We start from the raw sequence: 12,878 nt of genomic DNA on the forward strand, positions 1-12,878 counted from the left end.
TTCTCCCTGAGAGTGATCAGATAATGTGCCTTTCGTGACAGAAGTGGAGCTACAGAGTACAGCTCGCTGCAGCAAGGTGTGCAGACCGAGGGCCTGCCTGCTCTCAGAGGCACGGCAGATCATGGGCCGATGAAAAGCCAGCCCTCTCCTCTGCCCCATTTCTCAGCTTTTTGACATCATTTTTGCTCCCTGGAGCACAAAATTCATTGTCGAGTTCTCAAAAGAGAGGCCGAGCAGACTCACTTTTGCCTAATCAAAGCCCAACCCCCGGGAAAGGCTTTGGGGCTGCAGAGCTTGTTGGAACAATTCTCACTCGAAAGGACACGAGGCTCCTGGGGCACTTGTGCCAGCATCTGATTGTACCCAGTGTATGTCTGCAAATCCCCAGGGTATGAGGCCGAGCGGTGCACACAGCGGTCCTGGCACCTCTGCTTGTGGTGACAGAGCCTTCCGCAGCCCGGGGCAGTACAAGGGAGCATCATCTTATTTCCCCATCCTCTTGCTTCAGGGCACAGTTGCTGTTAGAGGCTGGGAAGCCCCGGGGCTGTGCTGCGAGCGCTTGCCGCTGGCAGTAATTATGTTGTAGCTGGGCGAGATTAGGCAGGCTGGCAAGCAGCCCACGTCTGCGGTGCTGTGGGAAGAGCCTGGCTCCCTGGGAGCTCGGAGGGGTCCGAGCCTCGGCTCGGTAGCTGCAGGTTGGGTGAAACCCCAGGTTTGCTGAAAGCTCGACCTTCCCTTCCTGCACAACTCTGTGTTGCAGGAGAATGGCTCGCAGGGGGACATTTCGTGGTTGTGTGCATTGCCGGGGGTCACTGGCAGCTCCTTCTGCCCGTGTTCTGTCTGCTCTGCCAAGCACACAGGGCTCTCCTGCTGACAAAGTTATCTGCGTCCTGGTTAAAGAGGTGATGCTGGGGAGCAGCAGTTTCGGTGCTAAATCCTCCGCTGGACCTCTGAGACCGTGGGAGAGGACAGGGCCGGGGACTTGCGCTAATCCATGATTTAGGACTTTGTCTTTGCTGTCATCCAGCAAACGCCACATGCCAAAAATGACTGGAATTCACCCCCTGGTCCTGATGGAGGTTCACAGCTCCAGGCTATGCAGTTTGTCTCCTGTCAGTCATTGCTTTTCCCCAGGCACCTTAGAGCAGCCCGGGGAAGGGAAGAGCAGGGAGCTGTAGCAAAGGGCTCAGGGGAGCGGACAAGAAAAATCTTGTGCCACAAGAGGAAGGAGGAAAAAAGTCTCCCACTCACATGTAGAAATCAGCCATGCACTGCTGAGGACCCTGGAGAGGAGGAAATCCATCCACCAGGAGTGGGGGGATTGCGTGCACCACGCTAGCTGCGCTGCGCCTCTCCCTGGGGACCGCAGGGCCACAGCCACGGCCTCGGAGCAGCTCGGGCATCCAAGCAGTTTGGCTGTCCTCTCCCCTCCACCCTCAGCCTTCCAGAGCAGCTCAATCAAAAGCTGCAAGGAAAAGGAAGGAGGAGAAAGCACAGAGCTCCCAGTATAGTACTCCCAGGGACCTTCGTCTGAATTTAGGGTCCAAGCGCCACTTTCAGAGGGACTTGTTTCAGGAATGCTCTCAACCTCCTTTTTCCGCTGAGCCATCAGAGCTTTTTCTTGCTGTATCACGACTTTCGTGGCCGAGGAAGTTGTCTGGAATCCCTCCTGGTTTGCATTCTCATAAAGAAAAGGAAAACAAAGCTCACTGTGGGGGTGAACTGCAAAACTCCGATGAACTTCCAGCTGTGGTTACTGGAAGCGAGGAGAGGTGTCCTCCCCCCTAGCCTCCGGGAGCAGCTCCTAGCCTGGCCAGGTGGGGAGTTTTGTTCCTCCTGCTTTCCCGTGCTGGCTGCAGGATGCTTTCCTGGGCTCCTGCGAGCTTGGCTTTCGCTGATTTGGCCACACTGCTGCTGCTTTTGCCTCTCTTTGCTCCAGGTGTGTGGGCAGTGCTGGGCACCCTGAAATAGAAGCTCACTCCATTTCCTAGCTCCACACTGAATCTGGCTCTGGAACAGCCCCAGCTGTTGCCAAAGTGGCTAAAACTTCTCGCCATGACTTTTATTTGCATCAGAAAAGCACCCAAAGGCTTGCCCCAAGAAGCAGCCTGCTCCTGCGGGTGCTGTACGAGCACGGAGCAGGGGTGGCTGCGGGGAGGCTGGTGGTGGCTCTGCTCAGCCGTGGGACCTGCAGTCCCCCTGCTGCATGGGGGCACGCAGCCCAGACAGGACCATGGGACACATCGGCAGGGTCTCAGCCCGAGCAGATGGGAGGGCTGCAGTATGGGGTGGATGAATGCTCTCCCCAGCCAGCGGCACCACCAGGAGCCTGCAGACCTCCAGCTCCCACCGCGTCTCCCTGGAGAGGGAGCTGGATGTGGCGGAAAAGCTCCTCTCTCCTCGATGCAAGAAGCCCCTCAGTGGCTGAGCACTGTATAAACAGCAGCAGCAGGCTCCCTCCCCCTTTCCATTTCTGTTTGTTAAACACACGCTCCCTGCCTTTCTCTCATTCAGGAGCTAACAGAGCATCCAGCTTGGTGAGACGGGGGCTGTCACTCACCCCGCAGGAGGCTGCTCGGGGCAGGGTGCCGACGCTTCCCCCGGCGATGGAGCACCCTCCAGCAGCCCGGATCCTCTCCTGACTTCCTTGCCTTTCCGAGGACAGTCGCAGAAAAGTGCTTTTCGCCCCCTCTTGCCACAGGTTGACTCCCAGAGAGGACGAAGAGGGGCGTCCCAGCCAGCAATGAGACCCTAAGTCGAGGGAGGAACGAGGAGGACGCTCCGGCCTTTGCAGGTGGGTCTGGGAGGGCTGAGATGGGGCCAGGTCTTTGCCACGCTGCGTGGTTCAAGTGACAGCATCCCTGGGAGACTGGATCCAGGGACTGACAACCCTGAGGGCTGGGATAGAGAGAAAGTGAACCACAAACACCCACAGGAGAGTTTCCGAGCAGGAGCAGGGAGCGTGGGAAGGGGGATGCTGAGCAGCAGGCTGCTGCGGGGGGGTGCCGAAACCAGGCAGGTACGGCTACAGAGCGCTGCAGGTGTGGGGCTGAGGTGCACGGCTCGGAAACCCTCCTCCCCCTGCACTCTGCCTCCTCGGGGCTCCCGGCAAACCTCCGGCAGCTCCTCGGTGCTGCTGCTGGGGCTGCACGTGCTGCCGGCCCTCGGCTCACTGCCAGGGGTCCCGGCCCTCAGAGACAGGGGGCTGCAGGGGGAAATCGGTGCTGGCCTGCTTTCAGCACTCCTTGCATGCTGATTGTAGATCTGAGCTCCTCGTGGTCCTGCTGGAGCCTGCGTTTCACCAGCAAACTGAGTTTCTGGCCCGTCCCAAAGCAGGATATGGGGTTTGCTCCCTGGTTGCTCTGTTAGTGGGGTTGTTGTCTCCCTCCTGTCCCTTGTCTCATCTACCTCAGGCTTCCCGGATTTCCGGAGGCACCAGGCTCCCCATGCTAACCGGGTCCCTCCTGCCAGACTGCCTCTGCCCTTCTGCAGCCCTGATAAGCCGCGGGGCTCCCTTGCGGTGTCACCCAGCACCGCTCTGCTCCCATGGCACATCCCGCAGCACAGAGGTCCCCGCGCTGTCCCCCCCCCCCCCGCTTTCTGTGGGGGGCATTTCCAGGAGAAAGTGTGCATCCCTGCCAAATGCCTCTCCTCTCGTCACCTCCTTTTCTGTCCATCCTGAGCTGAGTGTCTAAAGCATCCTCCTTGCCTTGTCCCCTTCAGAGTCTTTCATTGCTCCAGCCCCAGCAGGGGCACACAAACATTTGGCAAGGAATTACACAGAAGCCCTGGTGTATCTCCTCGTCCCCAGGGCCAGTCCTACCCCAGGGTCTGCTGGCAGCAGGGGTGGCAGTGCCTGTTTAATGCCATAAGGTTTCTGCACTAATGGGCCCACTCTGGAGAGAAAATTTATGACACCGCAGCAGATGAGGGGCAGGTGAGAGGGTCTTCCTTCTGCCAGAACCTCAGTGGGGCAACTTCCCCTTCTCTGGAGATGGAAGGGCCCAGGACGATTTCTATCCCCACTTTGTCTTCAAGATATCATTCCACAGTTGCCACTTGCCCTGAAACCAGCACGCCACATAGAGGAGGTGAAATCCCCTCCCCTCCATCACTCACACTTTTCACACAGCTCCTGCAATCGTTGCTCAGCCACGCCAGTTATCCCCAGGGACTCCGAGCCCTCTCTGGCGGCGAGCGCAGGAGGACAGAGTTAGCAAACCTGGGCTCCGTTCCCAGCCCTGCTGTGGGCTCGCTGTGAGGCCTCGGGCAGGCTGGTTGGCCTCTCCACGTCTCAGTTTGTTGTGGTTTCCTCCCTCGTGTGTGTGCTGTGGGCAGAGGGCTGGACACGGCTGCCTCTCGAGCGCTGTAGTGGCAGGAGGTGACTTCCCCAGGGGGTGACCAGGTTCTGGTAAGGAGGGATGGTCTCAGGCCTCCTTGCCATGGGCACTGACTGCTGCTGGATGCTGGATGAGATGAGCCCATGCTTACAGGAGTGGGCTGCTGGAGATCGGGGGACTTCACGGAGCCAAGCTGCTTTGGAGAAAGGGCACAGCATGGAGCAGAGCAGTGATCCAGGCCGTGAAAACATCCATCAGCCTGAGGCCTCGTGTTCCAGCGCTGCTGGAGAAGGAGATTGTAACTGTCACCAGCCAGGTTTGGAGCAGAGAGCAGAGGCTGCCTGACTCCTTCCACTCCCTCCTTTCCTATCAGTGATAACCGTGGCAGGATCATGATTCCTGGCCGTGCTCTGAGCCACCTCTGTCCTTACCTCCACACCGTGCCCCCACGCTGCGTGCCTGCTGCCTTCAGTGACCCCAGTCCCACGGCTTGGAAGAAAAAGAGGAATTTAAATCAGCGAGCTCTGGTTTAGGTGGTATTTCTGCCTCCTCCTGGTCTTGCTCTGCTGCTCTGCTCTCCCACAAGCAGTTGGCTCTCAGCTCCGAAGATTTTCCATCCAGGCTGGCAGGCCCGCCGAGCATGGGAGCGTGTGCCTGGCAGCGGCCTGCACGTCCATTACTGGCTGGAACAGACCTCGGTCCGCTCCGGCAGCATCCCTGTGACCGCCAGGCAGCCCCCGGAGGAGGAACACTTATTATTACCATTTTGCCTCTTAATTAAGATGCCTTAATTGATTTTTAATAGTTCCCCTTTGGAAAAAAAGAAAAAGGAAAAAACGGAAAAAAAAAAACACAACAAAGCAAACCAAATCAAATAATAACTCCATTAAGGCCATTTTGTTAGGAAGCGAAACAGCTCCATTAATCATGATGTTCCTGGCTCCTCGCAGATGGTGGGTAGCTGCCAGTCTCCAGTGGAAGGAAATAGCCCGAGATGTGGACGCGGGAGCTGGCAGCCCGCTGGTGGCGAGGTGGGGACGGAGGGAAGGGAGCACCCCAAACACGGGTACCAGAGATAAATGGGACAGGCAAGACACAGAAAAGAGGATAACAAGTGACAAAGTGAGGCTGGGCAATCTGGGAGGCGTAGAAATCCAGCCTGAGAGTGAGCAGGGAAAGTGCAGCCACCGAAAGCGTGCCCAGCACTTGTTCTGCTTCCTTCACCAGCCCTTTGGCCCTCTTGCTCCTTCTGCAGCTCAAAGCCTCCTTCCTACCCTGCCGGCAGCTTTACAGGCTCTGTTACCACGGTGTCTGAGCCGACAGCTTCACTCCCAGGAACTGCTGGCACAAGGTGGCCAGCTGGTGCCAGAGACAGGCGAATCTGGCAAGCCGGGGGACACTGCGAGGGCAGGAGAAGGGCGGCGTGCGGGCAGGGCCAGGCTACTGCAGGCTGCTTCCAGGAGCAGCTCCCGGGGGATCGCAGCCCCCTGCGGAGGAACGAGGAGAGAACACGCAGCCATTTATTGTTCTTTGAGATGTAATTGCCGCCTCCTTTACCGTCTTGCCACCATTATTTTTTGCTATTTGCTTAAAGAACTAGCTTAAATGCGATGTGCTCTGCACAGAGCGTGGTAAAGCATCCTCCCTTCCCACGGACAGGCTGTCCTCAAATATTTGGTTTGCAGGGCACAGACCTGCAGGAAGCCCACCAGCACCTAGTCCGCAGTGCTCCCATCTCCCCTGGGACAAACCCAGAGCAGTTCACTCCCCAGGGATGCTGAGAAGGTGACCAGGCCCCTAGTTCCCTGCTTCGTTTAAGCCCTGTGCCTCCCTCCCTTCCTCAGGGGCAGGGCATTGCCCCCTTCCCTCTCCAGGCCACAGAAAGCACGATGCTGTGCGGGCAGCCCCGTTTGGGCATGGTGCAGCTTCTGACCTCGACTTGGTGCGAACCAGGAGGAAGGTGCAGGGGGCCATGCCCACCCCTCCCCACGCACCCCGGCAGCAATTCTGAGACGTGAAGGCTGGAAGGAGCCGGTGGCAGAGCTGGCTTCTGTCCCACCGTGCTTGGACTGAGCAAAAGCCCTGCCACGACAACGCCACGCTGCTACGGCGGCACCAAGTGCAAGCCACGGGCTCCAGGCTGAGTCACTCCAAAGCCGTGGTGGTGCAGGCATTTTTTCACGGCATGGTGAGAGGCTCTCTGGCTTTGGCTCTGGGGCACATTTGCGCCTGGACACTCAGCAGCAGCTCTGCGGGAGGCTTGTTCACAGCTCCAGCTGCTTGTCCCTGCGTGGCTCTGAGGCTCCTGCACTTCCCTGTAAAATCTCACCACCCGCTGCCTGCGTTGGCTTGGGTGGCAGGAGCAGTGTGGGATGCTCGTGTGGAGATGGGGCAACAGGTATTTTCAGCTGGAGAGGTGAGAAATAAGAGACTGAACCCAACTGGGTGCACAGTCCTGCAGAGAGAGCATTTTGGAGAGGAGGAGGAGAGCACCCTGAATTTGAGAGTGTCTGATTTTCTTCCCTGCTTCTTAAGGAATTAGGACTCAGGGCGTTTTTATAGGGAAGTAAATCTCATCAAAGATGACTGGCACCATCATTGATTTCTTCTGTCAGCCCCAGGAGGCCCCAGATTTTTGATGTGTTTGAATCAGCTCTCTGTTTTGCAGAGCCCAGCCTGAGGGAGCATGAGACGTGCAAGGGGGCTCCACGAGCAGGAGATCTTTAGAGGACCCTCCAGTCTGGCTCTGGTTCATTTGGGCTTTTTTCCCCTGTTCAATCCAAATAAGCAGAATCCCAGAAACTCGTGACAAGTAGCATGAGCCTTGACTTTTCCGTGGGGAATTGGCATCCATCTGATGGTAGGCTCTAACAGAAGGTGTCGGAGAGGTGAAAGGCCATTCGATGTGAGGAAGGATATGGGGTTAGCGTCAGGCAGGAGGATGTCACTGCTGCTGTGACATGCCAAAATGCTGTATGGGACATGCCCTTCGAGTCTCAGCTCGTGTGTGATGCTCTGCTGTCTCTCCTGCTCTCACTTCTGCTGTGTCTGTGTTCCAGCCCCCCTTCTCCCGACTGAAGGGCCCAGGCCAGGCATGGGACTGCTGGAGGGAGCCAACAGCACCCTCGCCATGGAGAAGACAGCATTAGAGGAGAAGCTGCCGCAGGGCTGGCACGCCAAGGACTTTGTCACTCCTAGTCAGGATCTCTCCGGGTCCCGCAGTGTTATGATGGACAGCACCAAGATCCTGGGGGTCCAGGTGGTTCTGATTGCCGCCTACTCCCTCATCATCCTGCTGGGCTTCATCGGCAACTCCTTGGTCATCTACATCATAGTGAAGTACAAGACCATGCGGACTGTCACCAACTTCTTCATAGCGAACCTGGCCCTGGCAGACCTGATGGTGGACACCCTCTGTCTGCCGTTCACCCTGGTGTACACGCTGCTGGACGAGTGGAAGTTTGGAGCTGTTCTTTGCCACCTGGTCCCTTACGCTCAAGCTCTGAGTGTCCACGTGTCCACTCTCACTCTCACTGTGATTGCTCTGGACAGGTATCGGTGTATCGTTTTCCACCTGGACAGCAGGATCTCCAAGAGGCTCAGCTTCACCATCATAGCCATCATGTGGCTGGCAGCAGCGGTCCTAGCAGGTCCTCTGGCCATCTTCAGGGAGTACCGGTATGAGGAGATCCCGTCCATCAACCTCAAAATGGCAGTCTGCTCGGAAAAATGGCCTTCTGGCAACAACAGAGACGCCACCATCTACAGCCTGTCCATGCTCCTCCTGCAGTATGTTTTCCCTCTGGCAGTTATTTGCTATGCCTACACCAGGATCTGGTTCAAGCTGAAAAACCATGTCAGCCCCACTTCTAGGAATGAAAACCAGTGCCGGAGGAAGAAGACGACCAAAATGCTAGTGATGGTCGTCGTGGTATTTGCAGTCTGCTGGCTCCCCTTCCACATATTCCAGCTTGCCATTGATCTTGACCTGGTTCTTATCTTCCACGAATACAAACTCCTGTACACTGTCTTCCACGTGGGGGCCATGTGCTCTACGTTTGTCAACCCCCTGCTGTACGGATGGATGAACAAGAACTACCGGAACGGCTTCCTCACCTTTTTCCGCTGCCAGGACAAGCCAGAAAGCCTCCACACTGAGGGCTCGGTAAGAGGCAGGTCATACATCTTCAGGGCCAACACCCTAAATGGGAGCTTCAAACAGTCTGCCGGCAACGGGCCGCTGCCCACAGAGGTTTAGGGATGGGATGTGCAACCCTGGGACTGAGGCTGGCAGAGCCCAGAGACATTCTTGGTGAATGCCTTTTTTTTGGGGAACATTGTGCTGCCAAAACTTTATAGCTACTGCGGCCACGTGGAAATACCCCCCCTGTATCTCTCAGTACAATAAATCTGGTGTATTTCTGTCTGACCAAACAAATGACTTTTTCCTTTCTCTGTGTTTAAGTGATGCATGCAGAAGCATGAAAAATCACAGAGGGAGCTTCCATTTAGCCAGCAAAATACACCCTTTTAGCCACTTCCATTTGCCAAAGTGGGCTGTTCAACCTTTTACCCCCTGACACGACACATTATGATGGGGAACCATTATCGTGCATGCTTGTTTGTCTGTACGTCTCCCAGCCTCAAGCCATATTGATCCATCTTTAGTTAATGCCTCTGAGGGGAGGGAGACCTGCTCTCCCCAGGACGCACGGGCTCTGTGGGGCCATCGCTGCCAGGGCCGTGGCAGGGGAGCAGGCGGGTGCAGGATGAAGCTGGGCCATCTGGGATCTATGCACAGCACCTGCATGAATCCTCCCTGCAGCCCAGGGGAGGAGCTCTTGTCCCCAGCAAGCCCTGGAGGTGGCAGTGATGCTGCTTACTGCAGCTTCTTTTGCAAGTGCCGAAGCAAGGGTTTGGGGACACCTCCGGGTGACAGCTCATGACACACGAGCTGATTTTCATTAGCCAGAACCCATGTGCAGAGCAGGCAGAGGGGCAGATAGGAAAGGAAAAAAAAACACATCAGTGACAGAGTCTTCCAAAGTGCTCAGAGGGTTTTAAAGCTTTTCTCTTTCTGGGGTTGGAGGTGCTATGGGTCTTACATGGGTGCTTCTGTTCAGAAGAGAGAAGTAACCGCTTGCATGGTTGTTGCAGAGGTGGTGTCCTCTTGCAGAAGATGGTTTGGAGACTAAGATGTGTTCTTTCAAACCAAACTCTATGTTCTCCTCCCTGAGGCTCTGTCAGCTGGGGAGCGTATTTTTAGCTCTGCCATCAAAGGAGGCTTGATTGCTACTGTGATCTCAGCAGCTCGTCACTGGTGGCGCCTCTAAAGTCAGCGCTCATCAGATCGGAAAGTAACTCCCAGATGCAGGACAGGGACTCAACAGACCTCCTCATCACAGATAAAAAGCAAAGAAAAACTTGGATTTCATGTCTTCGGTGGAGCAAGGACAAGAGGTAGGAAGACTCGCGGTAGCAAGTGCACCAGCCTGGATCAGGCTGCTGGGCTGTCACATCTGGAGTCCTCGAGAGATGAGCTGTCAATGGGCTTGTTTGCAAATCCTGCTCTCCTGCCTCCTTCCCAGCCTGACCTGCATCTGGCTCTTGTTCTCCAGCTTAGCTTCCCGCTGCCACACTAGATGAATTTAATCTCTTTGCTTATTTTTTTGTCTCATTCCCTGTTCCATTTTCCTAAATAAGCACAAGAAAGTGGTCTCTGCTTCCTTCCAGGGAGACTGCTGCCAGGCGGGGGGTCTGCAGCCTGCCCTGCTCGGGCATGCAGATGGCAAACGACCCGGCACCTGGTTCTGCACATCACAGCACATTTTTCTTTTCAGGGGCTTTAGGATCTCTGAAAATCCTGCCAGGAAGTCAGTGTTGTTCCTCTAAGAGAGTTGCCTGATTCCTGACAGGCCAGATACAGGCACGATGGAAGAACTGAGGCACAAATAAACTTTCCCCACGTGCAGTGCCATGGGGTGGTGCTGGGAGCTGCTGTTTCATCCCGATGGGTGGAGGAGATAATCTCCTCCGTGCTGGTAAATTCTGTCCCCACCTCAGGAACCGGTCGGTCTACAACCCGGCCTCCCAAGCAACTCTCCCTGTGTTTCCATCAAACTCCGAGGTACAAGGAAATGTTTATTTTTTCAAAAGCAGCTTAAATGAGTGGAAAGAATTCAACTATTACCAATGAACACTCCAGAAAGTGATTTAACACTCAATGATATATGTCAGAGTTAAAAAACACATTCAGCAATGCAAGCTTGGAAGCCGATCACGCTGCCAGACGGAGATGGATGAGGAGCTAAATTGCTCTTGGAGGGCCTTGCCAAAGGTTTTGTCCTGTGACACCACACACCGTATCTGACTGGAGCAGGGCAGATAATGACATTATGAATGGCTGTTTAATTTTGAGCCCAGACCTTTCAACTAAATATGGATAAATAAATAAACAGATCCCAGCTCTTCTCAAATAAATACTGGCAATGGCGTTTATAGAACAGAGGGATTTTTTTGCTGGAGAAAACTGAGAACGAGAAACTATTTATTGGAGTGCAACGGCGAAGTTCTGTTTGCTTTATTTTATACACTCGTGCAGCTTCACTAATGGATTTCTGCCTGTGAGCTTGCTGCTTTTTGCCTGTGATTTGAAGAAGATACATCCTTCCACACCCACTGCAGGCAGGGCAATCAGCTCGAGGCTGTGTACGGATGGCCCTACAGAGAGCTGCGATGCCCTAGTGAAGGGAGGCAGCCCTACTGTCCACTGAGAACAGGGGATGGTGGAGAGAAAGGGAGCAAAGCTTCTTTCCAAAGGCTGGTTTGGGCAAATAAATAGCACGTTATAGACTTACGATAGAAGAGAGGAATGAATTTGTTCCATGAAACAAAAATCCGTTGGAGACAAAGCTTCCCCAAATATTTTCTCCCCGCTAAAGATGTCCTTGCTGCCAAAAGGACACTTCCATGAAACCAAAGGCTGGCAGCACTGTAAGTTTTCGAACTATTTAGAGCTGAGGACAGGCTATGACCCTGCTCTGTTGGTGTCAAGGGCAGATCCTCTAGCAGTTACAGATATTCTTGGAGTCAAAGGGATCTTCCCACTGCCGGCTCCTAGCCAAAAGCATATCAGTGAGTCCCCACCGAGCCAGGCTCCTCGCCGCAGGGCTGAGTGTCTCATCAAAGCTTGTCTGGAGCCAGTGTGGGTGACCAAACAAATCTCCTGCAGGGCTCCTCCTGACTGTCACTGTCACCCTTCTGGAAACGCTGCTGGGCTGAGCTGGCCTGGGGACACTTCACAGCCTTTAGGAGAGGTGCTGAGCTCCCCGTGAAACACCCTGCTTCTCATGCTAGGTCACTCTTTCTGCTGACATCATACAAGTCTTGCATTATCAAAATATTTATTTCTGGATATTTCTTAATTGCCAAGTGGCCGCTAGCAGATGATTAACTTGGAATCGGCACCACAGGTCGGGGTGCCTCTAACCATCCCATGCAATGGTCGCTCACGTGCCAGAGGGACACAAGAGCAGCTGGGACACAGCAATACTGCCATTTAGAAACGGCACCATCGGTAACCTGTTCCTTATTACTGGCTGCTCTGAGAGCTCTCGGGAGTCCCCAGGTCTCTTATCAAGCTTCCAAGCTTGACAAAACACACTGACATTTGCAGAGCAGAGGCTGTGCTCGAGGCTCTGAGCGCTGGAAATTTCACCTCTGAAACACTTAAGTTTGCTCTGAGAATTCCTTCCCAGCTGATTTCCCGAGCAGATATGTCGGTAACAAGATAAAGCTCATGCAGAGAGCACAGGTTTGGGGCTTTTATTTCTCCTTGTCTTAAGGCGATACATACAGCAGGCACTAGATCAATGCGGGGTGAGTGGGGTCCTTCAGTCAGGGCTCTGTCGGTGTCACAGATATAGCACACTCCTGCACAACCCCGTGCTTCATCCCGCTGTATGAAGGCCACATCCATCCCCTGGTGGCTTTCTGTCCTGCAGTAACGTGTGTCCTCTGCCCTTACCCACAGAAGCCCAAGCAAACAATATCAAATGGCACATGTTTTATTCAATGCGCCCACAAGTGTACCAGCAGAAACATTGCTCTGAGCCTTTCACAAGGGCTCTGTGGGGAAATACGGCCAGACGAGGGGAAGAAGCAGCTCCTCTGACATATGCTGATATGAGAGGGGCCGGACAGCCCTTCTGCTGAAGGAGGTCACAGACAGCTCAGCATTTCCCTTGGTATCAGGTGTTAATCTTACTGTTGTTGCGGCTAACCCGGTCTGAAACCAAATTAGACTTTTGTTTGGGCAGGAGCTGTAGAGTTGGCGCTTTCTTTGTACGCCTTTGTCTTTCAGCTCTGTTATTGTGTGATTTCACCAGGTCTCTGAATGTGCTGGATTTTAAATAAGGCCTCAGGATCAGCCAACGTGGTGAAAGTCAGAAATTAGTGCAATAATCCAGAAAAGGAAAGGATTCTGGGTTCGAATGGGTGAGCAGAATTTGGTCCCTTGCATTGGAAAAAGCAAAGCTT

At 54.6% G+C, this 12,878-nt stretch overlaps 1 protein-coding gene across 1 annotated transcript; it reads left to right on the forward strand.

Moving 5' to 3' along the window:
• The first annotated feature begins 2,415 nt into the window (after positions 1-2,415).
• On the forward strand, positions 2,416-8,758 carry LOC106032704 (neuropeptide Y receptor type 2-like). Its single transcript, XM_013175749.3, has 2 exons — positions 2,416-2,794; positions 7,400-8,758. The coding sequence occupies exon 2, from the start codon at positions 7,435-7,437 to the stop codon at positions 8,596-8,598; it is 1,164 nt and encodes a 387-aa protein (XP_013031203.2). The 5' UTR covers positions 2,416-2,794; positions 7,400-7,434; the 3' UTR covers positions 8,599-8,758.
• The last annotated feature ends 4,120 nt before the right edge of the window (positions 8,759-12,878 follow it).

This window comes from Anser cygnoides, chromosome 14 (genome assembly GCF_040182565.1).
Source record: "Anser cygnoides isolate HZ-2024a breed goose chromosome 14, Taihu_goose_T2T_genome, whole genome shotgun sequence".
Lineage (NCBI taxonomy): Eukaryota > Metazoa > Chordata > Aves > Anseriformes > Anatidae > Anser > Anser cygnoides.